This window comes from Hevea brasiliensis, chromosome 4 (genome assembly GCF_030052815.1).
Source record: "Hevea brasiliensis isolate MT/VB/25A 57/8 chromosome 4, ASM3005281v1, whole genome shotgun sequence".
Classification (NCBI taxonomy): Eukaryota; Viridiplantae; Streptophyta; class Magnoliopsida; order Malpighiales; family Euphorbiaceae; genus Hevea; species Hevea brasiliensis.
The window spans coordinates 110,039,392-110,062,496 of record NC_079496.1 but is presented as its reverse complement, the minus strand read 5'-3'; the positions used below and the strand labels follow the sequence as shown (position 1 = coordinate 110,062,496).

At 34.0% G+C, this 23,105-nt stretch overlaps 3 protein-coding genes and 1 long non-coding RNA gene across 5 annotated transcripts; 3 read left to right on the top strand and 1 right to left on the bottom strand.

Annotated features, from left to right (window-relative positions):
• The first annotated feature begins 3,603 nt into the window (after window positions 1-3,603).
• Window positions 3,604-6,349, top strand: LOC110673006 (uncharacterized). 2 transcript variants are annotated; one of them, XR_009148327.1, is made up of 4 exons: window positions 3,604-3,770; window positions 3,878-4,090; window positions 4,205-4,375; window positions 5,565-6,349. It is a non-coding gene; the product is annotated as an uncharacterized LOC110673006 (long non-coding RNA). The 2 variants fall into 2 exon arrangements; XR_009148326.1 differs by having other exon boundaries at window positions 3,878-4,375.
• A 612-nt stretch (window positions 6,350-6,961) lies between these two features.
• On the top strand, window positions 6,962-8,779 carry LOC110673018 (vestitone reductase-like). The gene is made up of 4 exons (XM_058145882.1): window positions 6,962-7,209; window positions 7,354-7,887; window positions 7,960-8,155; window positions 8,435-8,779. Exons 1-4 carry the CDS (start codon window positions 7,089-7,091, stop codon window positions 8,574-8,576), a joined length of 993 nt encoding a protein of 330 aa, XP_058001865.1. The 5' UTR covers window positions 6,962-7,088; the 3' UTR covers window positions 8,577-8,779.
• Window positions 8,780-11,547: 2,768 nt separating this feature from the next.
• On the top strand, window positions 11,548-21,436 carry LOC110673023 (uncharacterized). Its single transcript, XM_058145881.1, has 9 exons — window positions 11,548-12,075; window positions 12,156-12,359; window positions 12,629-12,686; window positions 12,858-12,920; window positions 13,205-13,280; window positions 19,356-19,471; window positions 19,932-20,021; window positions 20,147-20,278; window positions 21,102-21,436. The coding sequence occupies exons 1-9, from the start codon at window positions 11,726-11,728 to the stop codon at window positions 21,228-21,230; spliced, it is 1,218 nt and encodes a 405-aa protein (XP_058001864.1). The 5' UTR covers window positions 11,548-11,725; the 3' UTR covers window positions 21,231-21,436.
• A 131-nt stretch (window positions 21,437-21,567) lies between these two features.
• LOC110673026 (uncharacterized) lies at window positions 21,568-22,791 on the bottom strand. Its single transcript, XM_021836005.2, has 4 exons — window positions 22,557-22,791; window positions 22,356-22,466; window positions 22,116-22,235; window positions 21,568-21,979 (listed from the first exon to the last, which is right to left on the bottom strand). Exons 1-4 carry the CDS (start codon window positions 22,656-22,658, stop codon window positions 21,854-21,856), a joined length of 459 nt encoding a protein of 152 aa, XP_021691697.2. The 5' UTR covers window positions 22,659-22,791; the 3' UTR covers window positions 21,568-21,853.
• Window positions 22,792-23,105: the final 314 nt, after the last annotated feature.

Sequence of the window (23,105 nt, the reverse complement as noted above, 5' to 3'; positions counted from 1 at the left end):
GAATTTCATGTTTTGGTGTTACTATTCACCTCATTGGTCAACAAAAATGTTGACTTTTGGATATAAAATATGTACATTGACTTTGGCACTCCCAACATACCACATTTTTTTATTTAAAACTTGTTGGCATTGAGCGTTAATACCATTTCTAAGCATTAAACCAAAGGACCAGATTTTTCAGATTTTGTACTATAACTTTACTGTTCCATTAGGAACTGTTACAGTGGAAATTTGAGGAAATGACAAACATGAAAGTTGTTCCTTATTTTGTCTAATTGAATTTCATTTTTTGAATCACTCCATTTGGAGTTTTGTAGCTCCAGATATGGCTCAAAAACCACAGCTGGCCGGATTGCCAATTTGCAGAATTGACCATATCTACAGTAACATAAACAGTAACTAGAGTCACTTGGTTGGATGGGTTCTGGCCATAATTTGGGGTAGGTTCCTTCATGAAAGTTGTTTGTCTATGTCTTAACATGTTGCTGTAAAAATTTCAGATCAATTGACCAAATCTACAGTGAGTTATGGCCAAATGAACAGTTACTGTTCATTTGGTCATTCTGCAGAATCAGTTTCAGGGTATCCGGATTGGGGCCAAGTTTTGGTCCTCTTGCTTTGGTCTTTTGGGCATGGTTTCTTCAGTAAAAATGTGCCATTATAAGCCTAGTTTCATGTCCAATTGGCCAAACACCAATTGGACCAACACAGCCCAAGTTATGGCAGTCCAAGTGGACTGAATTTTCAGTCCCTCTGCTGCTGTCCTAGGGCAGCCTACATCTTCACTTTGCAATTCTATTTTTCAGTCCAAATTGTGCTCAACTTACCTAAAATAGTCACTAATTGACCATTAAAATATTCTCTAACAATTTCCTAAGCCAAGTCAATCTTTCACTTCTCAAAACCCTAATGTCCAATTCAAATTACACATAAACCTTAATTAGCATACTAGTTCAACATCCATGCATATTCATAACTTAAACATCATTTCTAGCCACTCTAAGTTCATTAAAACAATCAAACTCATCCTTCCTTAGGGCTGCCGAAAATTGAAGATACCCTAACATATATGATTTACTTCAAATTCTTACAATTTCTTGTCTTAAAATGATGCTCTAACAATGATTAAAGGAGTGAGAGTGAAAGTATAGCACTAACCTTGAATAGGGCAGATTTTTCCCAACTCAAAACTTCACTTTCCTTCACTTTCTAGGCTGCCAAAAGGTTGTTTAAGGTGTGGGGTAAAATTTTAATGAAGAGAGGTTAGGGTTTTGTGGTGAAACAAAGGGAGAAATAAAGCTTGAGTTGCAAAATCAATGGAGGTTTGGGTAGCTTGGATTTCGGCTGGTTTGGGAGGAAGAAGAAGGCAGCTGCATTTTTGTTTATTTTGGTTTTCATTTAGTCTATTTTATTGGTTATTTAAATGGTAGTTTAAAGGTGATTGGTGGTGGCTTTTTAATGACATCACCTTATGTCATAATTAAGCTTTTTTCTTCATTTTCTTTTCTTTTTTTCACTACTCATTTCCAATTTAATTTCTAGTAATGTTTATTCATATTTTATGTCATATTAATTATTTACTCAACTGTACAAGTCGGCCAAAAATCACCTCTGAAGGAGAAATGACCAAAATGACCACCGTGTGGCTTAACGGGTCAAAATAGTCTCAGACGATTGAAAATTTTTCTAGGTATTTTCTTGGCATTCTAATGCCATGGGAACCTCAAGAACCCTTCTCTGGAGTCCCAAAAATTATTTTACAATTTTTCCCTGGTCTAGGGCTCCTCGCTAGAACCGCAACTTCCTCTCGTTTACCCTCGCTATGGCACCTACTGCTTATCTTGGTTGTATTTTATTTCTGAAATTTTTACTAAATTTTTCTTATTAATATTTGAGTTAATTTTAGTTCCTCGCTTTAATTTAAATATTTTTCCGAACGTTCTAGCTGTCCGACACCGGTCACCGAAACAGTAGAATGTACGGAGTTGTTACCGGGAGGGTGTTACAGTCTTATTATTCCTATAATAACATTCAAAAGCCCATATAAAATGGCAAATCAATCATTTTTTAGTAGAGGCGAGTATTTATTTAATCGAATCAAATTTTTAATTATTTAAATTATGAATTGATTTTAAAAATGTTAACCGAATTAAATTAAAATTGAGAAAAAATTTAAATTAACTAAAATTAATAATTGATTATAATTAAATTAATTAAAAAAATAAAATATATATTTTATATTAGTAACGAATTGATTAAATATTAATAAAAATATATTTATGATCCTTTTTATTCATAAAAATAATAAATATAAATTAATATTATTAATAGAATAATCACAGGTTAAATATATTATAAAATCATAAAAATAATAATTATAAATAAATTATAATTAATATATTAATTAATAATTTTATTATTTTAATTATTTCATTTATCAAATTAAAAATAATAAAACTAATAAATATATTTATTTAAATTAAGATAATTAAATTTCATTGATTTAATTTGATTATTTAGTTATAAACGAACTCCGCCTAAGTAGTTTGCGCTTAGCCGATTTCAAGCCCAAATAAAAGAGAAAAATTGTGATAGGTGACAACCAAAATAAAAATTATATCATAATTTATGATTTAGTTATAAACGGAAAATGCCCATTCCGATTGCAATGAGCAAGTACTCTTTGTTTCGGCTTCTATACAGACCTAATGCTAGCCTTTTCCTTTGTTCTTTGTCCTCATTATTTATATATATATATATATATATATATATATATATATCAAATAAAGAGTAATAGGTCCATAAAATTCAGTTTTGCCTATCTATTAAAAATAGTTTTTTTTGTCTTTAAATTATAATTACTTTTTAACTTAGTTATTTCTATATAATTATTTTGCTATTCCATATATTAATCTTATAGGTTGAATACATAAATTTACTATTGAATTTTACCAAAAATCACTTATAGCATTTTAAATTTTTAAAATATCAAATGACATATCTAAATTCACGTAAACGTCTCGTGATCTGAAAAAGTAAAATTAAGATATCTTTTAAATTTTAATTAATAAATTATCATATCAACGTGATTAGAGTTCACACTCGATTTTAAAAATGTTTTCAGGAAAATTATTGAAGTGTTTTTGAAACGTATATTTATTCTCTTATAATATATATCTCATCGTGCGATTATTATTTTTCAGTGTTTCGAAAATATTTTATAAATTTCTAAATTTTTAAAATATAATATTTTAATTAATATTCAAACTCAAAATCTTTCCCTGCTAAAAAACGATTCTCTCCTTGTCAATTATTGATTTGCTGTGTTTGCCCCTGATGTGGGCTGTAGCAAAGTATTTCCCTATTAGTTGTTGGAAACGACTTGGCGTTGGCGATTTGCATGTGTTTGGTGAACGACCTGTCGTGCATTAATGGGAAATTCTACAGCAGACAGTCAATTGGGCGAGAAATCGTATAGATGAGACGCTAAAGTGGTTGAGAATTATTTAACGAACGCTACAGGTTTCCCCATCGCCAAGAAAAAGAATCAACAATGGAGATTCAAATGAGAAACCTGATGCTTGGGGGTAATGGAAAAGATTCTGAATTGATGAAACAACAAAAATGGCTTCGGAGGATGGATTGAAACAACAATTGGAAGAATTGCAGACACAGCTAGGAAAGAAAAACATTTTGAGGATGTTGTGTCTTCTATCAAATCCCTTTTCTGCGATTTCTACCCCTCTGCTTCTCCTTCTCTTCCCAAATTAGTATGCCTCTTGTCTTTTTTTTTTTTATAATTGGGATCGATTGATTTTGTTTGTGTATGATTGTGTCTTATGCAATGAGGATTTTGAACTTCTTGTGGTGGCCGCAGTTCTATTCCGTTGTTTAGCGAGTAGCGACCATTCTAAAAGCGGGATATTACAGCGCCTGGTGCTCGCTGGGTTTGGGTTGTTTGAGCAAGCTAAAAGCTTGGTTTCTGATGCTTTTGAGAAGGAGCGTTTGAAGAATTGCGTTGCTCAAGTTAAAGAACATTTGCATTTGACGGAAAATCCACCCCATATTTTTCCTTGTTCGTCGCGTGGAGGTTGACTTCTGTGAAAACCATAATTTTTTTTTTCTTGAAAGCTTGTGAATTTTACTATCATTTCTGATTTTTTGTGGGGGTCGTGTTTGATTCATTTTACGGTATCTTTTTGAGGGGCATCTTACTGTGGATCCTGAGCCACCGCAACCTCAATGGTTGGTGCAATCAAACCTAATGAGTTCTATGGCCTCTCTTTTGGGAGCTGAATCTTCTGGAGCTCCAGTGGAAAATGCAGCCAATATACTTGAAGAGCTCATAAGCAACCTTGATACCATTATACCTGAGGTATAATTCAGCTTTTCAAGCTCTTTCTTGTAAATTTAATGATATGGTCGCCTGAGGAATGGATAAGAAGGGATCCCAATTATGTCATTACTTTAACCATTTTAGTTTGAGGCTGCTGTTCATGTTTAATTTATTCATATTCTGTTTCAAGATTTTTGGAATTTGCTTTAGATGCCCATAAAAATTCTTAGAAGAAAAGGAATCGCATGTGGTATAAATTCTTGAAATATATTAATTGAAGAAGGTTAACGAGATGAGATAGCTTTTCCTCTTCCTTTGGATCCACATTTTATCGGATTTAATTGTGTGGTTAATGGAAAACTTGTTTCATTCAAGGAGTTAACATGAGCTTCATTTGATGTTTCTGTCTTTGTGTGGATTGAGGGAAATGGAGAGAAAAGAAAAGAAAAGAAAAAAAATTTGATTTCTTAATTTCTCTTTTTTGAACATCAAATAGAGGAGAGAGAGAAAGAAAAATAGGGGAAAGGAGGAGAAATTCTATTTTTCAACTCCTTATATTAACCCAAAACATTTCTCTCTAAATTGGTGGAAAATGGAGATAAATGAGGAGAAATGGATATTTAAATACTTAAATGTCCTTCTACTATATATAAACATAAGAAAAGAGAGGGTATAAATAATTATTTTCTCTTTTTTTGTAAGAGAGAAATTGTATTTCTCTTTTATTCTAATAATCTATTCAAGTAACACAAAAGAAAAGAAAATAAATTAAATTTCTTTTCTTTTGTTTTCTCTTAATTTCCCTTGTTTAATTTATCTTCATTTCCCATGCACAATTAAGATCCAAAAAACAAAGGGTAAGATTATGGACAATGAATCCAGAGTTTCAGGAGCCCCTCCTGCCAGTAAAGAGGTTGTTGCTAATCTTCCAGCAATTACACTCACAAAGGAAATCTTGGCCAGGCTAGGACAATATGTAGAGTGTGCAATTTGTAAGGAGAATTTGGTGGTTGATGATTAGATGCAAGTGTTGCCATGCAAACACACATTCCATCCTCCTTGTCTGAAGCCATGGCTAGTAAAGTTCATTAACTGCACTAAAATGGGACAATTATGTGATATGCATCTAATATCTCTTTTTCCCAAATACTTGAGATGCGTTACTTAACAAGTGTAGAAGTAACTGAGATGAAGTTCCATGTTTCTAATGCTAAGCAATCTTTGGCAGGATGAGCACAATTCTTGTCTAATTTGTCAGCGTGAGCCGCAAACCGATGATCATGCATATGAGAGCTAGGAAGAGCGAGAAAAGGAGGCTGAAGAAGAGAAGAAAGGTGCTGTCAATGTTGTTTGTGGTGGTGAAATTTATTTATTTATTTATTTATTTTTTCATGGAGGCCCTAGGCGGGCACAAGGGGAATACAAACCGGAATTGCTACAAACGATTAAACAAGAAAGAAGTATCCCTTAAAGCAATTGCTGCAATGCTATAAGCAGCTTGGTTACAGCCTCTTCTAACAAATTGAATGAAAAATTATCAAAAGATTGTGCCAAATGAAGAATGTCTAAGACTAATTCTTGAATTTGGGAAGGAGTTTCATAGCCTTTTATGGCCTGAATGAGCACCTGCGAATCACCTTCAAAGATTGCCCGCCTGAGGTTCCTCTCCTTAGCTGGAAGCAAGGCTTCTTGACAAGCTAGACCTTCCAAAACCAAGGGATCGGTAATTGCTTCCGCCCTCTCACAAATCCATCCCCTCGGGCTGCGGCTACTATTCCTGGCTATTGCTGCTAAAGCCCCAACCCTTTTGCTTTGTTGACAGCCGCATAAAGGTTAACTTTCATGACGTTCTGGGGTGGCAGAGTGAAACCAGTATGAGGTGGTGAATACCTTTATATTTAGACGACAGCCACGCACTAGATTCATAGTCAACAATGCGCCATTTCTGTATTTATATTTGTGACTATGTTCAATTTTAAAGGTTATATTTTAATTCAATACTGTTTTGGCAAATTTTTTTTTTTTTTCCAACTGGAACTCAAGCTCATACCCACAGTGATTTCAATATATATATCTTGGTGCTGGCCATGACACTCTTTATTTTTAATTCTCTTTTATATTCATATTTAATTTTTTTAAGTATTATTATTATTATTATTATTATTATTATTATTATCTATCCTTTTTAATGTCTTTTTAATTTTTTTAATATTTTATTTAATTGTAAAAATTTAAAAATTATATATTTTAAAATTAGTAAAAGAATTTAAAATTATATTTTAACAAAATAAATTGTAAATATATCTTTCAATGCATTGGCATTTAACTAGTATTTAAATAAGAAAGTTGAAAAGGGACCGAATGGGATGATGATGATAAATGAAAATTTTTTCGTACAGGTATATTGTATAATTAAATTTACAGAAAATGGTGTAAATCAACTAAATTACGAGAAGGGGGTGACATGCACAGAAGAAGTTAGTCAAAATAGTTGATTCACATCACCCCTTCTCGTAATTTAATTGATTCACACCTTTTTTCTATAAATTCAATTATATAATACATCTGTACGGAAAAAATCCCATGATAAATGGTAAGTATAGAAGTCTCGTGAGCAAATTATTTAGCTACTATTTGAAAAGTTGAAAAGAACGGAATGCGATGATAAATAGAAGTATGGTTGACTCCATAAGCAAATTAAAAGGATAGAAAGCATATAGTGGACTTCATCGATCTTCATCGAGTGCTTGAGATGGAAGCAGATAAGGGCAAGGTATGTGTTACAGGAGGTACTGGATTCGTAGCTTCATGGTTGATCATGAGGCTTCTTCGGCATGGATACTTCGTCCACACCACTATTAGACCTGACCCAGGTAAGATCTATCTCCTTCAGAGTTTTTATTATTATTTTTTTAATGACTAGGGAAAAAAAAATCAGCAATACTTCTCAAATCACAGTTGAACAAAAGGGTCTTAATTTATATATAAAAATTTTTACGTTTTGATATTATGATCAGAACACGAGAGGGAAGTTAGCTTCTTGACAAGCCTACCAGGAGCTTCCGAGAAACTCCAAATCTTCCAAGCTGATCTTAGATTCCCAGAAAGTTTTGAAGCAGCCATTAAAGGGTGCACTGGTGTGTTTCATGTAGCCACTCCTGTTGATTTTGAAAACAAAGAACCTCAGGAAGTGATTATAAAAAGAACAATTGATGGAACATTAGGGATCTTAAAGGCATGCTTGAACTCCAAGACAGTAAGGAGAGTTGTGTACACTTCCAGTGTATCAGCAGTTTGGTTTAGTGAGAAGGACAAGATTGTGGACACAGTGGATGAGAGCTTTTGGAGTGATGTAGATTACATGAAGTCCATTAACTACTTTACTTTTGGTCCCTACATGATTTCCAAGACATTTACAGAGAAGATAGCTCTTGAATTTGCAGAAGAGCATGGATTGGACCTTGTGACAATAATTCCTTCTCTTATTGTTGGTCCCTTTATTTGTCCTAAGTTCCCTAGCTCAGTGCACATATCAATGGCTATGATTCTGGGTAAGTTCCATAATATTAAGAACACCCTATTGCTAAAAATTCTTTGTTGATAAACTAACATCATTCATTTAGGTGAGAGGCAGCAATATGGTCTTCTTCTCAATGTATCAATGGTGCACACAGATGATGTGGCTAGAGCACACATATTTCTATATGAATATCCTGAAGCAAAAGGGAGGTACATTTGTTCTTCACACACCATAACCATTGAAGATATGTCGAAATTTCTTTCTGCCAAGTATCCAGAGTTCCCAATACCAACAGTGGAGTGAGTAATATTTTTCTCCCCCCATAAGTGAAAAATTATTATAGTCTGCTAAAAAAGAATTCAATTCAATTCTCAATTCTCACTGGATCAAACTTATATTTTATTTCTTTTTTCTTAAAGTTAAAAAAGAAATTGAATTCTTTCATTTCAAACATGAAAATTGACAAAAAAAAAATGTTAATTGAATTGATTCTTATAAAATTTTAATTTCCAAATAAGGGGAGTAAGAATGCTAATTTTTATTTTTTTATTTTTTATTTTTTATTTTTTATTTTTTAGATCTTTGAAGGATATTGAAGGTTATAAAACCCCAGGAGTGTCTTCAAAGAAACTGTTGGACTCTGGTTTTGAATTTAAGTATGGGCTAGATGAGATGTTTGACGAAGCTATCCAATGCTGCAAAGAGAACGGCTATCTATAGCATAGCTCATTTTAGAAATGCCGTAGAAGTTAAGAGTTCAAAATACGCCTGAAGGTTCTTTTGTATTAAAATTGGATTCAGATTCCCCCTTTCGTGTTTGTTTTGATTCAAACAATTTCCTTGGTATCAATTTTTTTTTTTTTTTTTATTTGAATTAAACTTATGTTTACTGATAAATGAGATTGAGGTTATGTTTAACTTAATTGCATATGAATTGAGTCTCAAATGTAATCGAACTCGAGCTGAGTTTCAATCTTTATATCCATCCAACTAAATATTATAAATTACAAAATCAGATATTAAAGAGAATTATTCTTTTGTCATCCATTAATTTGAGAAATTAAAATAATAATGAATGACTATAATTTATTTTCATGCAAATATTTATAGTTTTAAGTTTGTGTCATTAGTTGATAATATAATTATATTAAAATAATAAATATATTTATTATTTTATAGAATAAATTCAATTGATATTGTAAAAATAAATTGAAAAACTTGCACATAAATGGACGAAAATATATTTTAATTCTTGACATTTACTTTAAAAATTTTGTGACATTCTAATTTTTAAAAACGGCTCATCTCATATTTTAATATTTTAAAAGTGAAATTAAGTGAACTTTAGGATCTATTCAATATCAAAATTGAAGAAGAAAGTAGATTAGTTGAAATTGAGGATGTCACTGAACAATTTTAGTAAAAGTTAGACGGTAATTTTATATTTAACTTTCTTAAATTTATTAAATTATGAAAATTAAGAAATATAATGAAATGAAATACTTCTAAAATTGAGGGTGCTATTATACATATATATATATTTTTAATAAAGTTCATAGATTAATTTATTTATTTAGCTCAATTAACATACACAAACAACATCTAGTGTCATGTTTTCTCCCAGAAAACACAACTTTCATTTGAAAGTTGTCTGATAGTGGTGGAAATTGAAATTTAAATTAGGGGCAAAAATTTTGTCATTTTTTCTTATTATTGATAAAATATCATATGAGAAAAAATATAACACATATATGCTATAGCACATAAAGATAGAGGTGAGCATTATTCAGTTTGAATCGAATAAATCGAATAGAACTATTTTAATTCGGTAATTTGGTTCGGTTTGGTTTTTTAAGATAATTCAACTCAGTTTGGTTTGGTTTTGCATTTTAAGAATTTCGGTTCGGTTCGGTTTGGAGAGAAAAAGATTAGTTGAATCGTATCGAACCAAATTACTTTATTAATTTTTAAATTGATTTAGAGAATTTATGAATTATATTTAATTTTTTATATATAAATTATTTAATTTCACTAATTAATGGTTATTAGGTTCAAATCAAGGTCAAAATCAAACCAAATAATTTGAAAATCAAGTCTAAATTAAAAAAATATCAAAACTCAAAAACTGATCGGTTTAAGCCAAACTGAACCAAAATAGGGAGGTTCGGTTTAATTTTTCATTCATTTTGGTTAGGTTCGATTTCTAAAATATGATAATTTAGTTAATTTAGTTTTTGATGATTCGATTTGGTTCAATTTGGTTCGAATAGAATACTCAGCCTTACATAAAGAAAAATGAAAATCAACTTTATAAATGAACATTAAAATATAAGTATTAATAATATATACATATAAAAAAAAAATTCTTTCTTACATAAAACTCATCATTTATAGAATCAATCACAAAAATACTATCTCTTTCTCAATATAGTAATAAAAAATTTTGCAAGAAAATTATCTCCCATCTTATTATGAACCTTATTCCTTACAAGATTCATAGTTGAGAAAGGAATCTCAATAGTGATAGTTGAGACTGCAAGTGACCAACTTATTAATAAAAGGATAAATAGTTGACTTTCTTCATTTCAATAAATATTGACACAATTAAAAGATAGTTGACCCTTTTTGCATCTTAAGATGATGTTGAACATTAAGTTTAAAATGTTTTGGTTGATATCTCAAATGTAATCTTTCTTATTCTGAAAAATATTTAGGGTTTACAAGGTTGCAAATGTCATCAATTTTAAATAATCCAAATCTAAAGAGAAGCTAAGCTAAGAATGAGCAAATGGTTGTATTCCTTGAAGTTAACATTCAATTCTTGCAATTGTGAGTTAATAGTAGCACTGCATACATCAACTAGGAAATAAAGCTCAAAGGTAATTGGGAATCTTTAATTGCAAGTTCTACTTTGATGAGAATTATAATGAGCATTCATATTAGGAATATCAATTTCATGTCTCTCACAAAATAATTTTATACTTTTAAGTAATGAATCCCATTCACTTTCTTATTTTTTGAATCAACATTTTTGTTGCTGATACTAAGTGCATTATATTTGGAATATCTTGAGACTTGCACAATAAGGTTTGGCAAAGTCATTTGTGATCTTAGGTGTTTCTTTCATAATATATATAAAATAAATACAAATTCAAAAGAAACAATAATATTATACGCATAATCGATATCTCTCCTTTGGCTATAAGTAGCATCTTTCTACAATTATAGTCTTTAAAATTAAACAAGTCAATTCAAACATAATCACCAAGCTTTCAACTTGATTTAATCATTCAATGCTTCAAGCTCATCACTAGTGATCAATTTCTCAAGTTCAACAACTTGAGTGGCTTGCAATTGATCATGCCTCTTGCAAGAGAAAGTAACAACATTAGTAATGAGAGTCAATTTAGAAGAAAAAATCAATGACCTGGAATTACCTCTCTAGATAGTTGCAACAAATGTTCATTTTTACACTCAAATTGTGCTGAGTAATGTTTGAAATTTGCCTTTTTTTTTTTTTTTTGCTTCATCACGAGTTCATCAACAATAAATCAAAATTTTCCATCACTGATCGCATCAAGAATTGGATTTTGTACCCACGGGACGACCTCTAGTACCCCAACGGTGTCCAAATTGTGGACATAATGGAAGACGAAGTTCCAAGCCATTTCAATAGGCCGAATTTGGCCCATGACAATTTGCACGAGAGGAATCCAAACCAGAATCGTGGCAGAATCATCAGCATGCGTTAATTTCCACCTTAATTCTTGCTTTAAACAGAGTATCCACCGTGATTCTCTGATTCTTCGTTGCTTTCCTTCATTCCCACTCCACTTGCTGACCATTTGAGTCGAACAGTAACACTTTTCATGGAATTGGCCACCTCAATTTTTTCTATCTCTACAAAGAATCTTACTTTATATGGATACCCGCGAATTCAAAGAGGCTCCTTCAAGTACCGCCCATGGCGTGCTACACCTACACGCACTGCTATTAGCGCTAGGAGTTCCTTCACGAATTTGGTTTCAAATGGGTATGTGGGTAGAGGCAGCAGCAGCTTTGGATATAATAATAGAGCTAATAACAGCAATAACAAGAAGATATATACCATAATAGACTCTTGTTTGGTGATTCCTCCACCTAAAGGTAGAAGGCCACTAGCAATCATCAAGTTCTTGGGTGGTGCCTTCATTGGAGCTGTCCCGGAAGTCACTTACGGGTAATCATTATCCAATCACAATTTTCTCTGTTCTTGCTAAGTTTCTTTCTTTCGTGAGATTCATGGTTTGTGCTCTGCAGCTACCTGATAGAGCTATTGGCAAAGGAAGGGTTTCTTGTTATTTTAGTGCCCTACAATGTGACATTCGATCATGCTCACGCTGCTAATCAAGTGTACGAGAGGTTTAACACTTGCCTGGATTTAATACTAACATCAGGATTGCCTGATGCCAATTTAACTGCTGCCCAGCTTGTTGGTCTTCCACTATTTTCTGTTGGTCATAGGTGCGTTTACTGATGGGACTTTCCTACTTCTCTTTTGGCTTGTGGTTTACAGAAACAATTTTAGACTTCATTTCTATTGTACTAGAATATATGTTGAATCATGTTCAAAAATCAGTTATCTATTATTCCATTATGTATTTGTTGATGTTATAGAGGACAGAATGCCATGTACTGAAGGACTACATTGATTATTTAATGCCATCTTTTGGAATTAGCTTAATCCATCATTGGATTGATGATTGCTTTCTTGTTTTACATGGATTTTGCAGCAATGGTGCGCTACTCCAAGTTCTGACAGGAAGTTACTTCTGTGACAAGATACCAAAGGTTTGGTTTCCCTTTCTATAATGGCTCTTGAATATTTTCTTCCTGAAGTGGGAAAGAAGAAAGTGTAGTTTTGTGTTGTGGAAGCACAATGCAAATTAAGAATTTTATTTAGTTCTAAAATAACTGAAGCAACTCATGGAGTTTGACAATGAGTATTATCTCTTCTTTAAGGCTAATGCCATAATCTCATTCAACAACAGGCCTGCTACAGAGGCGGTACCATACTTTGAGCAGGTAAATATCTATTTCATATTTTTCACTGCTTCATTTTTCCTTGCCTTTTATGGCAACTTAGCGACTATCATAAAACAGTTTCTGATTTTCATGATATAGAAAATGTCTCTGGTCTAATAAAAGTTCATTAAATGTCTCTGATTTTCAAGAAGAAGAATTTGCCTGAAGATTTAATTGATTGCACGAGCTCACATTTTGAACACCTATGAGGCTGTACTTGCAAAAAGTATGTTTCTTTGTCTAACTAATATTGTGCTTTTAATGTTTTTAATGCTTATCTGCAGCTGGGTCCGCTTCTTAATCAGATGATGCCAATTGTGGAGGCAAACCCAATGTACTCAATGGCTAGGAGTGCCTCAGGTAAACCATAGCTTGGCCAAGGAATAAAACTTATCAGATCAAAGTTTGAACAGGGGATGAATCCTTCTGAAAGGGCTTTTCTTATTTCTGAAATCTACTTCTTGGTCTAAATGACCATTTTAATGAGCCAAAACAATTAATTTGTTTCCACAACAGTCTCCAAAATATTGGCTATCCCAATATTTTGCCTTAAAGAGGTGTTCTACATGATCAATAAAACTTAACAACAAATAGCAGAAGATGAGGAGCTCAACTTACCTGGGTGAGTAAAAATGTGAGAGTATAACATCCATTTTCTTTTGTTCCTTTGTCACTCTGGAGAAGACTGAAGTCACATAACAACCTAGTGGAGCCATAGGGAAAAGAAGAATTGTGTTGTTAGAAATAAGGAATTGAAGTTAAAGAGAAACAATATGATGCCAAATACTTTTTTTTACTTTCTTTTTTGGATAATTGATATGATGTACAAAATATTAGTCCCAATCTAAAAAATATCAAATCTAGAATAGAATGAGGTGTTTGGAGTTTAGAATAGAATGAGATGTTTGGAAATCATCATAAATTAATAGGATATCTTTTATTGTTATGAAATGTATCAAAAGGATTTCTAATTAATGCTCATTATGCATCTCATCCTCAATATTGAAGTCCAGTTCATAAAATAGATAATCTGGTGTGCAAGAGTATTTCTAAATCAAAATGTCAATAGATGTCCTAGTGGTGTTGAACAGATAAAACAATCAAAAAGGAAAGGAATAAAATTCTCAAATTCTTATTAATTCTCAATTGTCAATAATAAATTAATAATCATAATAAGCTCTACTAGAATACCTAGATTACATAGATATTTATTGTCTAATAGCAAGTCCTACTATTATTAGGATTAGGAATTTCAAAATAAGGAAACACTAAACTAATACTAACTAACTAGAAAATAGTGAATCTAATGTAACTTTTTCATTATTCCTAAATAATAATAGAATTCCTAAATAATAGGAATTCTACTTCCTAATTAAAATATCTTAAATAACAGAAACCTAAACTTATTGTAGAAAGAGATGATTCTCCTTAATTTCAATTAATCTGTATATGGGTATATATATACAAATGATTCCTAAAATTGTGTTCTACTAATTAGGAAGAAAACCTAAATAGGAATGCAAAATATAGAATATACAGAGAAATAATGTAGTGATTGACTTTCCATAACACTCCCTCTCAAGTTAGAGCATAGATGTTAATCATGCCCAACTTGTTACAAATGTAGTAAATCCTAGCTTCATTCAGAGCTTTTGTGAAAATATCTCCTAATTGCTCTCCAGTTTTGATGTGTCCTGTTGAGATGATTTGTTGTTGAATCTTTTCACGAACAAAGTGACAATCAAGCTAAATATGTTTGGTCCGCTCATGAAACACCGGATTAAAAGCAATATGGAGAGCAGTTTGATTATCACACTATAACTTCGCAGGCAGGAGGTCTTAAAACCTCTCATCTAGTAATTGAAGTATCCACATTACCTCACATACTGATTGTGCCATGAGTCTGTATTCCGATTTAGTATTAGATCGAGAAACTACACTCTGCTTCTTGCTTCTCTAAGACACCAAATTTCCTCCAACAAAAACGCAATATCCAGTAGTTGACTTCCTGTCAACCTCAGATCCAGCCCAGTCGGCATCTGAAAAACATTCAACATTCAAATGCCCATAATTACCATATAACAAACCTCTTCTTGGAGTGCCCTTCAGATAACACCAGATTTGTCTCAAGGCTTCTCGATGAGTAATAGTTGGGGAAGACATAAATTGACTTACCACACTAACGGCATAAGCAATGTCAGGACAAGTGACTGTAAGGTAGTTCAATTTTCCTACCAATCTCCTGTATCTCTCTGGATCTTCAAACAACTCTCTATCCCCTGCTAACAGTTGTAAATTTGGAGTCATTGGTGCACTACAAGGCTTAGCACCTAATTTTTCTGTCTCTGTCAATAGATCGATGACATATTTTCTTTGAGATAAGAACATACCCTTCTTACTTCTCATAACTTCAATACCCAAGAAATACTTTAACAATCTCAAGTCTTTGGTTTGAAACTGGGTTTAGAGGAAGATTTTAGGAGATGAAATACCTGCAGAGTCACTCTCAGTAATGACAATATCATCCACATAGATTACCAGGAGAATTAGACCAGCCTCAGATTGCCTATAAAATACTGAGCGATCACACTTACTCTTTTGCATATCAAATTCCTGTACTGCTTCACTGAATCTCCCAAACCAGGCCCTAGGACTTTGTTTCAAGCCATAAAGAGACTTCCGAAGCCTACAAACTTTACCCAACTCTCTCTGAGCAACAAACCCAGATGGTTGCTCCATATACACCTCCTCCTGAAAATTACCATGAAGGAAAGCATTCTTGATACCCAATTGGTGCAGGGGCTAATCATATGTAGCTGCTAAAGAGATAAATAAGCGAACAGAAGTAAGTTTAGCTATAGGAGAAAAAGTGTCAGAGTAATCAACCCTATATGTCTAAGCACATGCTTTTGCCACAAGGCGTGCTTTTAACCTAACCACAGAACCATCAGGATTTACCTTTACTGTAAATACCCATTTGCAACCAATAGCTTTCTTACCAGTGGACAAAGGCAACAGTTCCCATGTCCCATTAGCATCTAAAGCCTCAATTTCCTCTTTCATAGCAGCACACCAGCCAGGATGAGACAGTGCCTCACCAACAGTATTAGGGATAGGAATAGAGTCTAAAGAGGTAACAAAATACCGAGAACAAGAAGACAATTGATTATAAGAAACAAAAGAAGAGATAGGGTAAGTGCATGAACGCTTACCTTTACGAAGAGCAATGGGTAATTCTAGGTCAGAATCATGATCAGTATGAGGTACAGAATCTCCCAACGAAGTAGCTGGTGGAGGATCTGAGTCAGGAATCTCCAATCTCCTGGAATAAACATGAACAATGGGAGGTCGAGTAGGTCTAGAGACAGAAGGAACAGGCTGTGGGAGAGGACTAGACATTGGTTGGACAATATATATTAAGAGATCATCCTCCTCCCCCTGACTCTCATGCACAGATGATTGAGAAAAGAATAGAGTGGACTAAAAAAATGTGACATCTGTAGAAATAAGATAACGATTAAGAGTAGGAGAGAAACAACAGTACCCTTTTTGGAGCCAGGAGTACCCAAGAAAGACATTTGAGAGACTTCGGATCCAATTTAGTAATCTGTGGACGAACATCAAGCACAAAATAGGTACAACAAAAAATACGGGGTTCAACAGGGAATAAATATTTTATAGGAAACAAAGCAGTATAAGGAATATCCCCATTAAGGACAGAAGACGGCATACGATTGATTAAAAAATATGCCGTAGAAACTGCATCCTTCCAAAAGTGTTTAGAAACTTTCATATGAAAAAGAAGAGCACGAGTTGCCTCAAGAAGATGCCGATTTTTTCTTTCGGCCACGTCATTTTGGGATGGGGTATCAACACAGGAAGACTGATGAAGAATGTCATTTTGTGTCATATAAAACTGAAATTGTGCTGAAAAATATTCTTTGGCATTGTCACTTCTTAATATGCGCACAGAAATATTAAATTGAGTTTTGATTTCATTACAAAAGGCACAAAAGATAAAAAACAACTCAGAACGATTCTTCATTAAATATAACCAGGTAACACGAGAATAATCATCAATAAAAGTAACAAAATAACGAAATCCAGTTTTAGAAGTAACAAAACAAGGACCCCAAACATCAGAATGAACTAACTCAAAAGGAGTTGAAGCCCGTTTATTGACTCTAAACACAGAAGGCAAACGATGATGTTTTACAAACTGACACGACTTGCATTCTAATACTGATAAAGACTAAAACTGAGGACACAGATTCTTCATGGTAGACAAAGAAGGATGGCCCAATCTACAATGAGCTTCAAGAGGTGTTAAGGTACTGGAGCAAACAAGCGACCGCGGTACATGATTTTCCAGAATGTAGAGACCACCTGACTCACGTCCTCTATCAATAATCTGCTTCATCGTAAGATCCTAAAACAAACACTGGTAAAAAAAAAAGAAACAAAATAATTTAAGGTACGAGTAAGTTTACTAACAAAAAGTAGATTAAAAGAGAATTTTGGTAGACAAAAAATAGATGACAAAGAAATTGATAAATTCGGGTTTGCAGTTCTAGAACTCATGACACAAGAAGTAGAACCATCAGCTAAAGTAACAGTAGAGGAAGTGAGATTAGACTGAAAAGCAGATAGAAGACTAGAATTACCTGTCATGTGATCTGTTACACCAGAATCAATAATCCATTTGGATGAGGAAGATACAAGGCATGTAGTGGATTTACTTGACTCAGCGATCGCAGTGACAGGGGAATTGGTAGGCTTTAGAGATGCCTGATACTGGGAAAACTGTGCAAAATCCTCTGCAGATACCAAAATAGTTTTCTCAGAGGAAGATACTGTAGAATCCTCTGCTGCCATATTTGCCATCTGTGATCGCTGATTTTTCCTCTGAAGTTGCGGACAATTATATTTTGTATGGCTAGGCTCATGGCAATAATAACAAATGACTTCTCTTGAGTCCTGATTAGAACTAGTCTCCCCATTACGTTGATTACCTCTGTTGCCTGTAATTCCTCCTCTACTTCCTCTTTTATTACCCTGTTGTCCATTTGGATTACGGCTAATAAGAGCACTACTGGCAGGCTGTGAAGATCGAGTACTCTCTGTACGAAGGACCCGTGTGAACGTTTCATGCAAAGAGGAATCTCAGAACTGGAGAGAATCTGAGATTTAGCAGTCTCATACTCTAAAGGAAGGTCTGCAAGAAAACTCATAACAACCAGTTGCTCCCGTTGGGCCTGCTGAACTTTCACATCAGAACTAAAAGGTAACAATACATTAAGTTCCTAATATACCCGTTTAAAATCCATAAAATAAGCCGTGAGAGACTTATCCTCTTTCTCAGCATGGTAGAATGCCTTACAAACATCATAAATACGGGAGATATTCCCTTTACCAGAATACAGAAAATCTAAGTAATCTATCAATTTCTTAACAAATTCACAGTGATTAATTAAACTAATTACCTCACTGTGAATCGAGTTTCGAAACTGCAAAAACAACCGAGCATCTTCTCTTAACCAAGTTTGCCGTGTATCATCAGTAGGTGGGTCTTTAGTAAGGTGATCATCCTTATCAATGCTACGCAAATAGACCCTAACAGTCTTACTCCATTCGAGGTAAACTATTAAGTTTGTGTTCCGTGATCTTAGTCATCACCGGAATCACATCAAAAATAACATTCTTATTGTCTGCCATTTGTTGAGATAAAAAAACTAACCGAAATGCTAATCCAAAGTGTTTACAGTCACAAAATAACCCAAAATCACAAATCAAGCAAATACCGAAATAGAATCTGAGAGCCAAACCTCATAAGTCCTTTAATGGTGTACTGGATCAGGCAACAGCACATAGTGGTGGAATGAGGGGGTTGAGGTGACGCCGGCGATGCTGATCAGAGTCGAAATGGCCGGCGGACGCGCCTCCACGCGCTGGCGAGTGAAGAAACGGCGAGAACCTGAGTTGGGCACGTGAGCCTCACGCTCTTGGATTCCGGCGACCGGATCAGAGGGGATGGCCAGTCGGCGGCTAAGGTCTCTCCTGAGCTGGTGGTGAGAACAAATAGTCACCCTAGGCCTATGACCTGCTCTGATACCATGTAGAAAGAGATGATTCTCCTTAATTTCAATTAATCTGTACATGGGTATATATATACAATTGATTTCTATAATTGTGTTCTACTAATTAGGAATAAATCCTAAATAAGAAATCTTAAATAGGAATACAGAATGTAGAATATACAGAGAAATAATATAGTGATTGACTTTCCATAACACTTATTAATTTGAAGATGAAAAATTAAATCAAATAATTGTTAAATTTAGTTTTCCATGACTACATCAGCTAGTGTCTGCTAGTGGAGCAACCTATTTGTGTGCATTGAGATATGATCCTGATTTCATGGTGACATATATCCAGGAGATGCTTGGAAAATGCTAATTGATACTGCTGGAGCAATAATACCAGACACTGAACAAGAAGCTCTAACATCAATAACCAAATTTGTTGATCAGTTGCCCTCAGTATTCAATCAGGTATTTGCTATCTATTTGCAGCATCTTAGCAAATACATTTAATGGCTGATTCTAATTTCTGCTATAATGATTTTACTCTGTTCCTGACTTGTTGACCAAGTGCTGGACTAAGCCATTCCTGTTCATGATATTGTATACATATGTATGTATGAGGGAGAGCCTCTCCTTTGTGAACAGAAGGTTACAGGCTCTCTACAAAGAGCTAGGGGATGGCTGCATATAATAGATCATCCTCCCTAGCCCTTGCAAAATAGGGAGCCTTGTGCACTGAGGATGTCCTTTACCTGAGTGATTACTTTAAAGTTTTTGGGTCAGTTTGGCTTGGTATCCCTTCTTTTTCTTTTCTTTTTTTTTTTATTTGCTTCACTGGTATATATTTCAATTGTCCTAAAAGTGACAGACTGGAAAACTTTTATGGATTATAATCACATAAATCTAAACTTAGTATCATTTCTGTTAGGTTACAGAGGGAGTATCAGAGTTCAAGCCCAAACCTTCTGAAAATCGTGATTGTCTTAGAAATTCCTATAATGTCCAACACACACTACTGGTATGTATAATACCCCATCAGTTCCAGTGTTCATAAGAACTGGACAATCTTATTTATCCATGTACTACTGAATTTATATAAAATAAACAACCTTACGTATGCTGTTGGATATGTTTGTGCCTTAGGTGAAATTCAGTTCTGATACAATTGATGAGACAGATCTCCTTGAAGAGACCTTGAAGCCTCGTGTTAAGTCAATGGGTGGGACAATAGAAAAGGTCCAATTAAGTGGTAACCATATCACACCATGCATACAGGTATACTATGCATACTCATTGTTTGTGTGTACATGCGTGCTGCATGTCTTGAAATTTTTTTTTGGCTAACTAATTCATTTTTAACCCTTATTTAACTTCCAGAAACTCAATTATGAAGGAAAGTTTATATTACAAACCTCTTTCTCTCTCTCTCTCTCTCTCTCTCTCTCTATGTATATCTGATGTTTAAAAGTGCTCCTTTTTGGTGCTTGTGCTTTTATGAAAATGTCCCATTAGAATAACTGTCCAACATAAACAAACATATTCTTAAAAGAAAAAGAAGAAATTTGAAAATAAAATCCGGTTCAACTTTTTTGAGTTCTACCATAAGAGTATGATTTTTTATGTTTTTGGACAACTTTCTAAATTTATTTTATAATCGGCTTTTTATGTTTTTGGACAACTTTCTTTCTAAATTTATTTTACAATCGGCCAGTTAAGTCTATCTTACTAGTGTCTAACATGTATTAAGCATGAGATTTAACTTTTTCAAGTTTACTCTGACTGCAAACAAAGTAACAAGTCTTCAGCAAATGGCTGCAAACCAGACAACCCAGATAGCCATTGGAAGCAGCAACCGGATGTGTAACATTTCTCCTAGCAATTTTGAAATCGCTATTCATACATGTTACCTATTAAACGCCCTCTCACTTGGTAGTCCAGTAGACTTAAATCAGTACAATAAGTTGTGAATTCTGGCACTAGGAATGTAAAATATTCACATTATCCTTCTAGCACACTTCTTTCTTGTTGAAAAATTTCAGCTAGTTTATTGTGAATATCCATGGCTAAAAACATTTATTTATTTGTTTTGACTGATTAGGAACCGAAATGGCAAGTAGGTTATGTGTACACTCCTGCAGATGCCATTGCTCAAGGTCTGAAGACTCTCTCACTGAATGAGACTAGAGTTCTTTCCAGAACCATTAGCGACTGGTTTAGACGTTTTTAAGATTGAAATGCTAGAGGTTCAGAATGTTTGTTTTGAGGGTGGACATGCAATGGTATGATTAGTTTTAACTGTAAATTTTGGGTTAACAAATAAATACTTCTGTAAGCATAACTTTTGTTTCATTGGTAGAGAAAATTAGGTGTCTACTGATTTGTCAGAGTATCTTCTGTTGGCAAATAAATATAGTGGAAGATTATTACAGACAAGGAGGCTCTCATTCTAATGGGTGATCATTCTTCTATTTACAATTTTGTGGTATTTTTTTTAGTCCAAGACTCTTTCTGATTTATTCACCTAGACTTAACATTCGTATCAGAAACTCTGGAAGGAAAACATAGGACCCATAGAATTTAGTCTGAAATGAGATGCTAACTTTTCTTATTTATCAAAAAGATACAAACGAGGTGTGGATGAAACTCAGATCATCCAAGCCTGCATTAGATTCTCTTTTTTCTTGCAGAACAGAAAAAATAAATCATTATAGTCAAGTGCAACTCAAAACCAAAAGAAAAAAAAAAAAAAGCCACCTGCCGAATAATTCAGCAGGATTTCTCAAGTGGCACTTATGAATTAATCAAAACCAGAGGATTTCTGTCCTCCATGTATTCTGCCATCATTCTGATCTAAGCAGATGATGCCAGCACTTTCTCAATGAGATCTGCAGCATCTTGAACAGTGGCAATATTCTCAGCTCCCCCTTCTCCAATTGACACCCCAAATTGTTCTTCCAAAGCCATCATTATCTCCACCTGTTACATTTCAATTTTAATTAATTTATACACATGATTCAACTTCTGATGTGAAAATGTGTGCTAAAAATTTTACTGCACGTTCTTGGATGGTTTCTGTATGTGGAAAAATTAACATTTCTGAAGAAGAGAGTACCGTGTCAAGGGAGTCAGCACCCAAGTCAGCAAACTTGGTTTCTGGAGCCACTGTGCTTGCCTCAATAGACAATTGCTTAGCAATGGTGCTCTGGACGATTTCCAGGGTCTCAGGTTTGGCCTAGTCAGCCAATGCATTCCATTTTTATAAGCTCCACAAAATTAATACACCTACGAGATTGAAAATAACCCAAAAAAAAAACAACAAAAAGAAGGGAAGATTGCTTGAGTAATTTCTTACAGAGCATGAAATGGTAGTCCTGAAACATGTAGACCTTGTGGAAGAAATGTTAGCTGCCTTTGAGAATTGGATTTTTGGGACATGTCTTAGCCCAAAAAACAAAGGACCACCCTGCATTACATTACAATACAATTTACTATTATATTTCCATTAACTATTTATTAAAAAAAAAAGACACTATTAGAAATAATTGTCACCCACATTGAAGGAGAAGCTCTTTTGCTGGCGAGCAGGGACACTGACTCTAGGGGTGGAGGGGAGGGTGGCCAAGGGACAAGCAGGGGCTGCAAGGAAGCTAGCCATGCGGGCAGTTCAAAATGTTTGATTATATAACACCAAAAATGAGAAAAAAAATTGTAACAAGTGAATAGACCGAGAAACTTGAAATTTGCTTAATGTTTCGTGTATATATAGGAACTTGGAAGAATTTGCTGGCCTGGTTACAAGGGAAGGAGATGATAATTCCAATGAGTGATTTTGTTTTTGGGCCTTGGAGTTGGGCGGCCACTCCCATGTCCTCTGTCTGCTTATGCTTGTAATGAGTTAGATTCAAAGCCGTCCAGGCTTGCTATGCTAGGGATTTTAATTTTAGGCTAATTTTTTTTAGTATTTATGGTCGAGGTATTCTCAAATCAACTTTCATCACTGAAATTAGTTCTCTCTATGGATGATTTTAAGAGCGCAATTCAGTTTTCGTGCATTAAGACTAATTCTCCTGAGTGATTTTAAGGACATACCCTTTTAGGGTAT

Coding starts and splice junctions, on each gene's coding strand:
- LOC110673026 (XM_021836005.2), bottom strand. CDS start 22,658: ATGGCTAGCTTCCTTGCAGCCCCTGCTTGTCCCTTGGCCACCCTCCCC. Junction 22,467..22,556: donor AAAAGAGCTTCTCCTTCAAT/GTGGGTGACAAT, acceptor AATGTAATGCAG/GGTGGTCCTTTGTTTTTTGG. Junction 22,236..22,355: donor GGACTACCATTTCATGCTCT/GTAAGAAATTAC, acceptor TTGGCTGACTAG/GCCAAACCTGAGACCCTGGA.
- LOC110673023 (XM_058145881.1), top strand. CDS start 11,726: ATGGAATTGGCCACCTCAATTTTTTCTATCTCTACAAAGAATCTTACT. Junction 12,360..12,628: donor CTATTTTCTGTTGGTCATAG/GTGCGTTTACTG, acceptor TGGATTTTGCAG/CAATGGTGCGCTACTCCAAG. Junction 19,472..19,931: donor TGCCCTCAGTATTCAATCAG/GTATTTGCTATC, acceptor CATTTCTGTTAG/GTTACAGAGGGAGTATCAGA.
- LOC110673018 (XM_058145882.1), top strand. CDS start 7,089: ATGGAAGCAGATAAGGGCAAGGTATGTGTTACAGGAGGTACTGGATTC. Junction 7,888..7,959: donor ATCAATGGCTATGATTCTGG/GTAAGTTCCATA, acceptor TCATTCATTTAG/GTGAGAGGCAGCAATATGGT. Junction 8,156..8,434: donor TTCCCAATACCAACAGTGGA/GTGAGTAATATT, acceptor TTTATTTTTTAG/ATCTTTGAAGGATATTGAAG.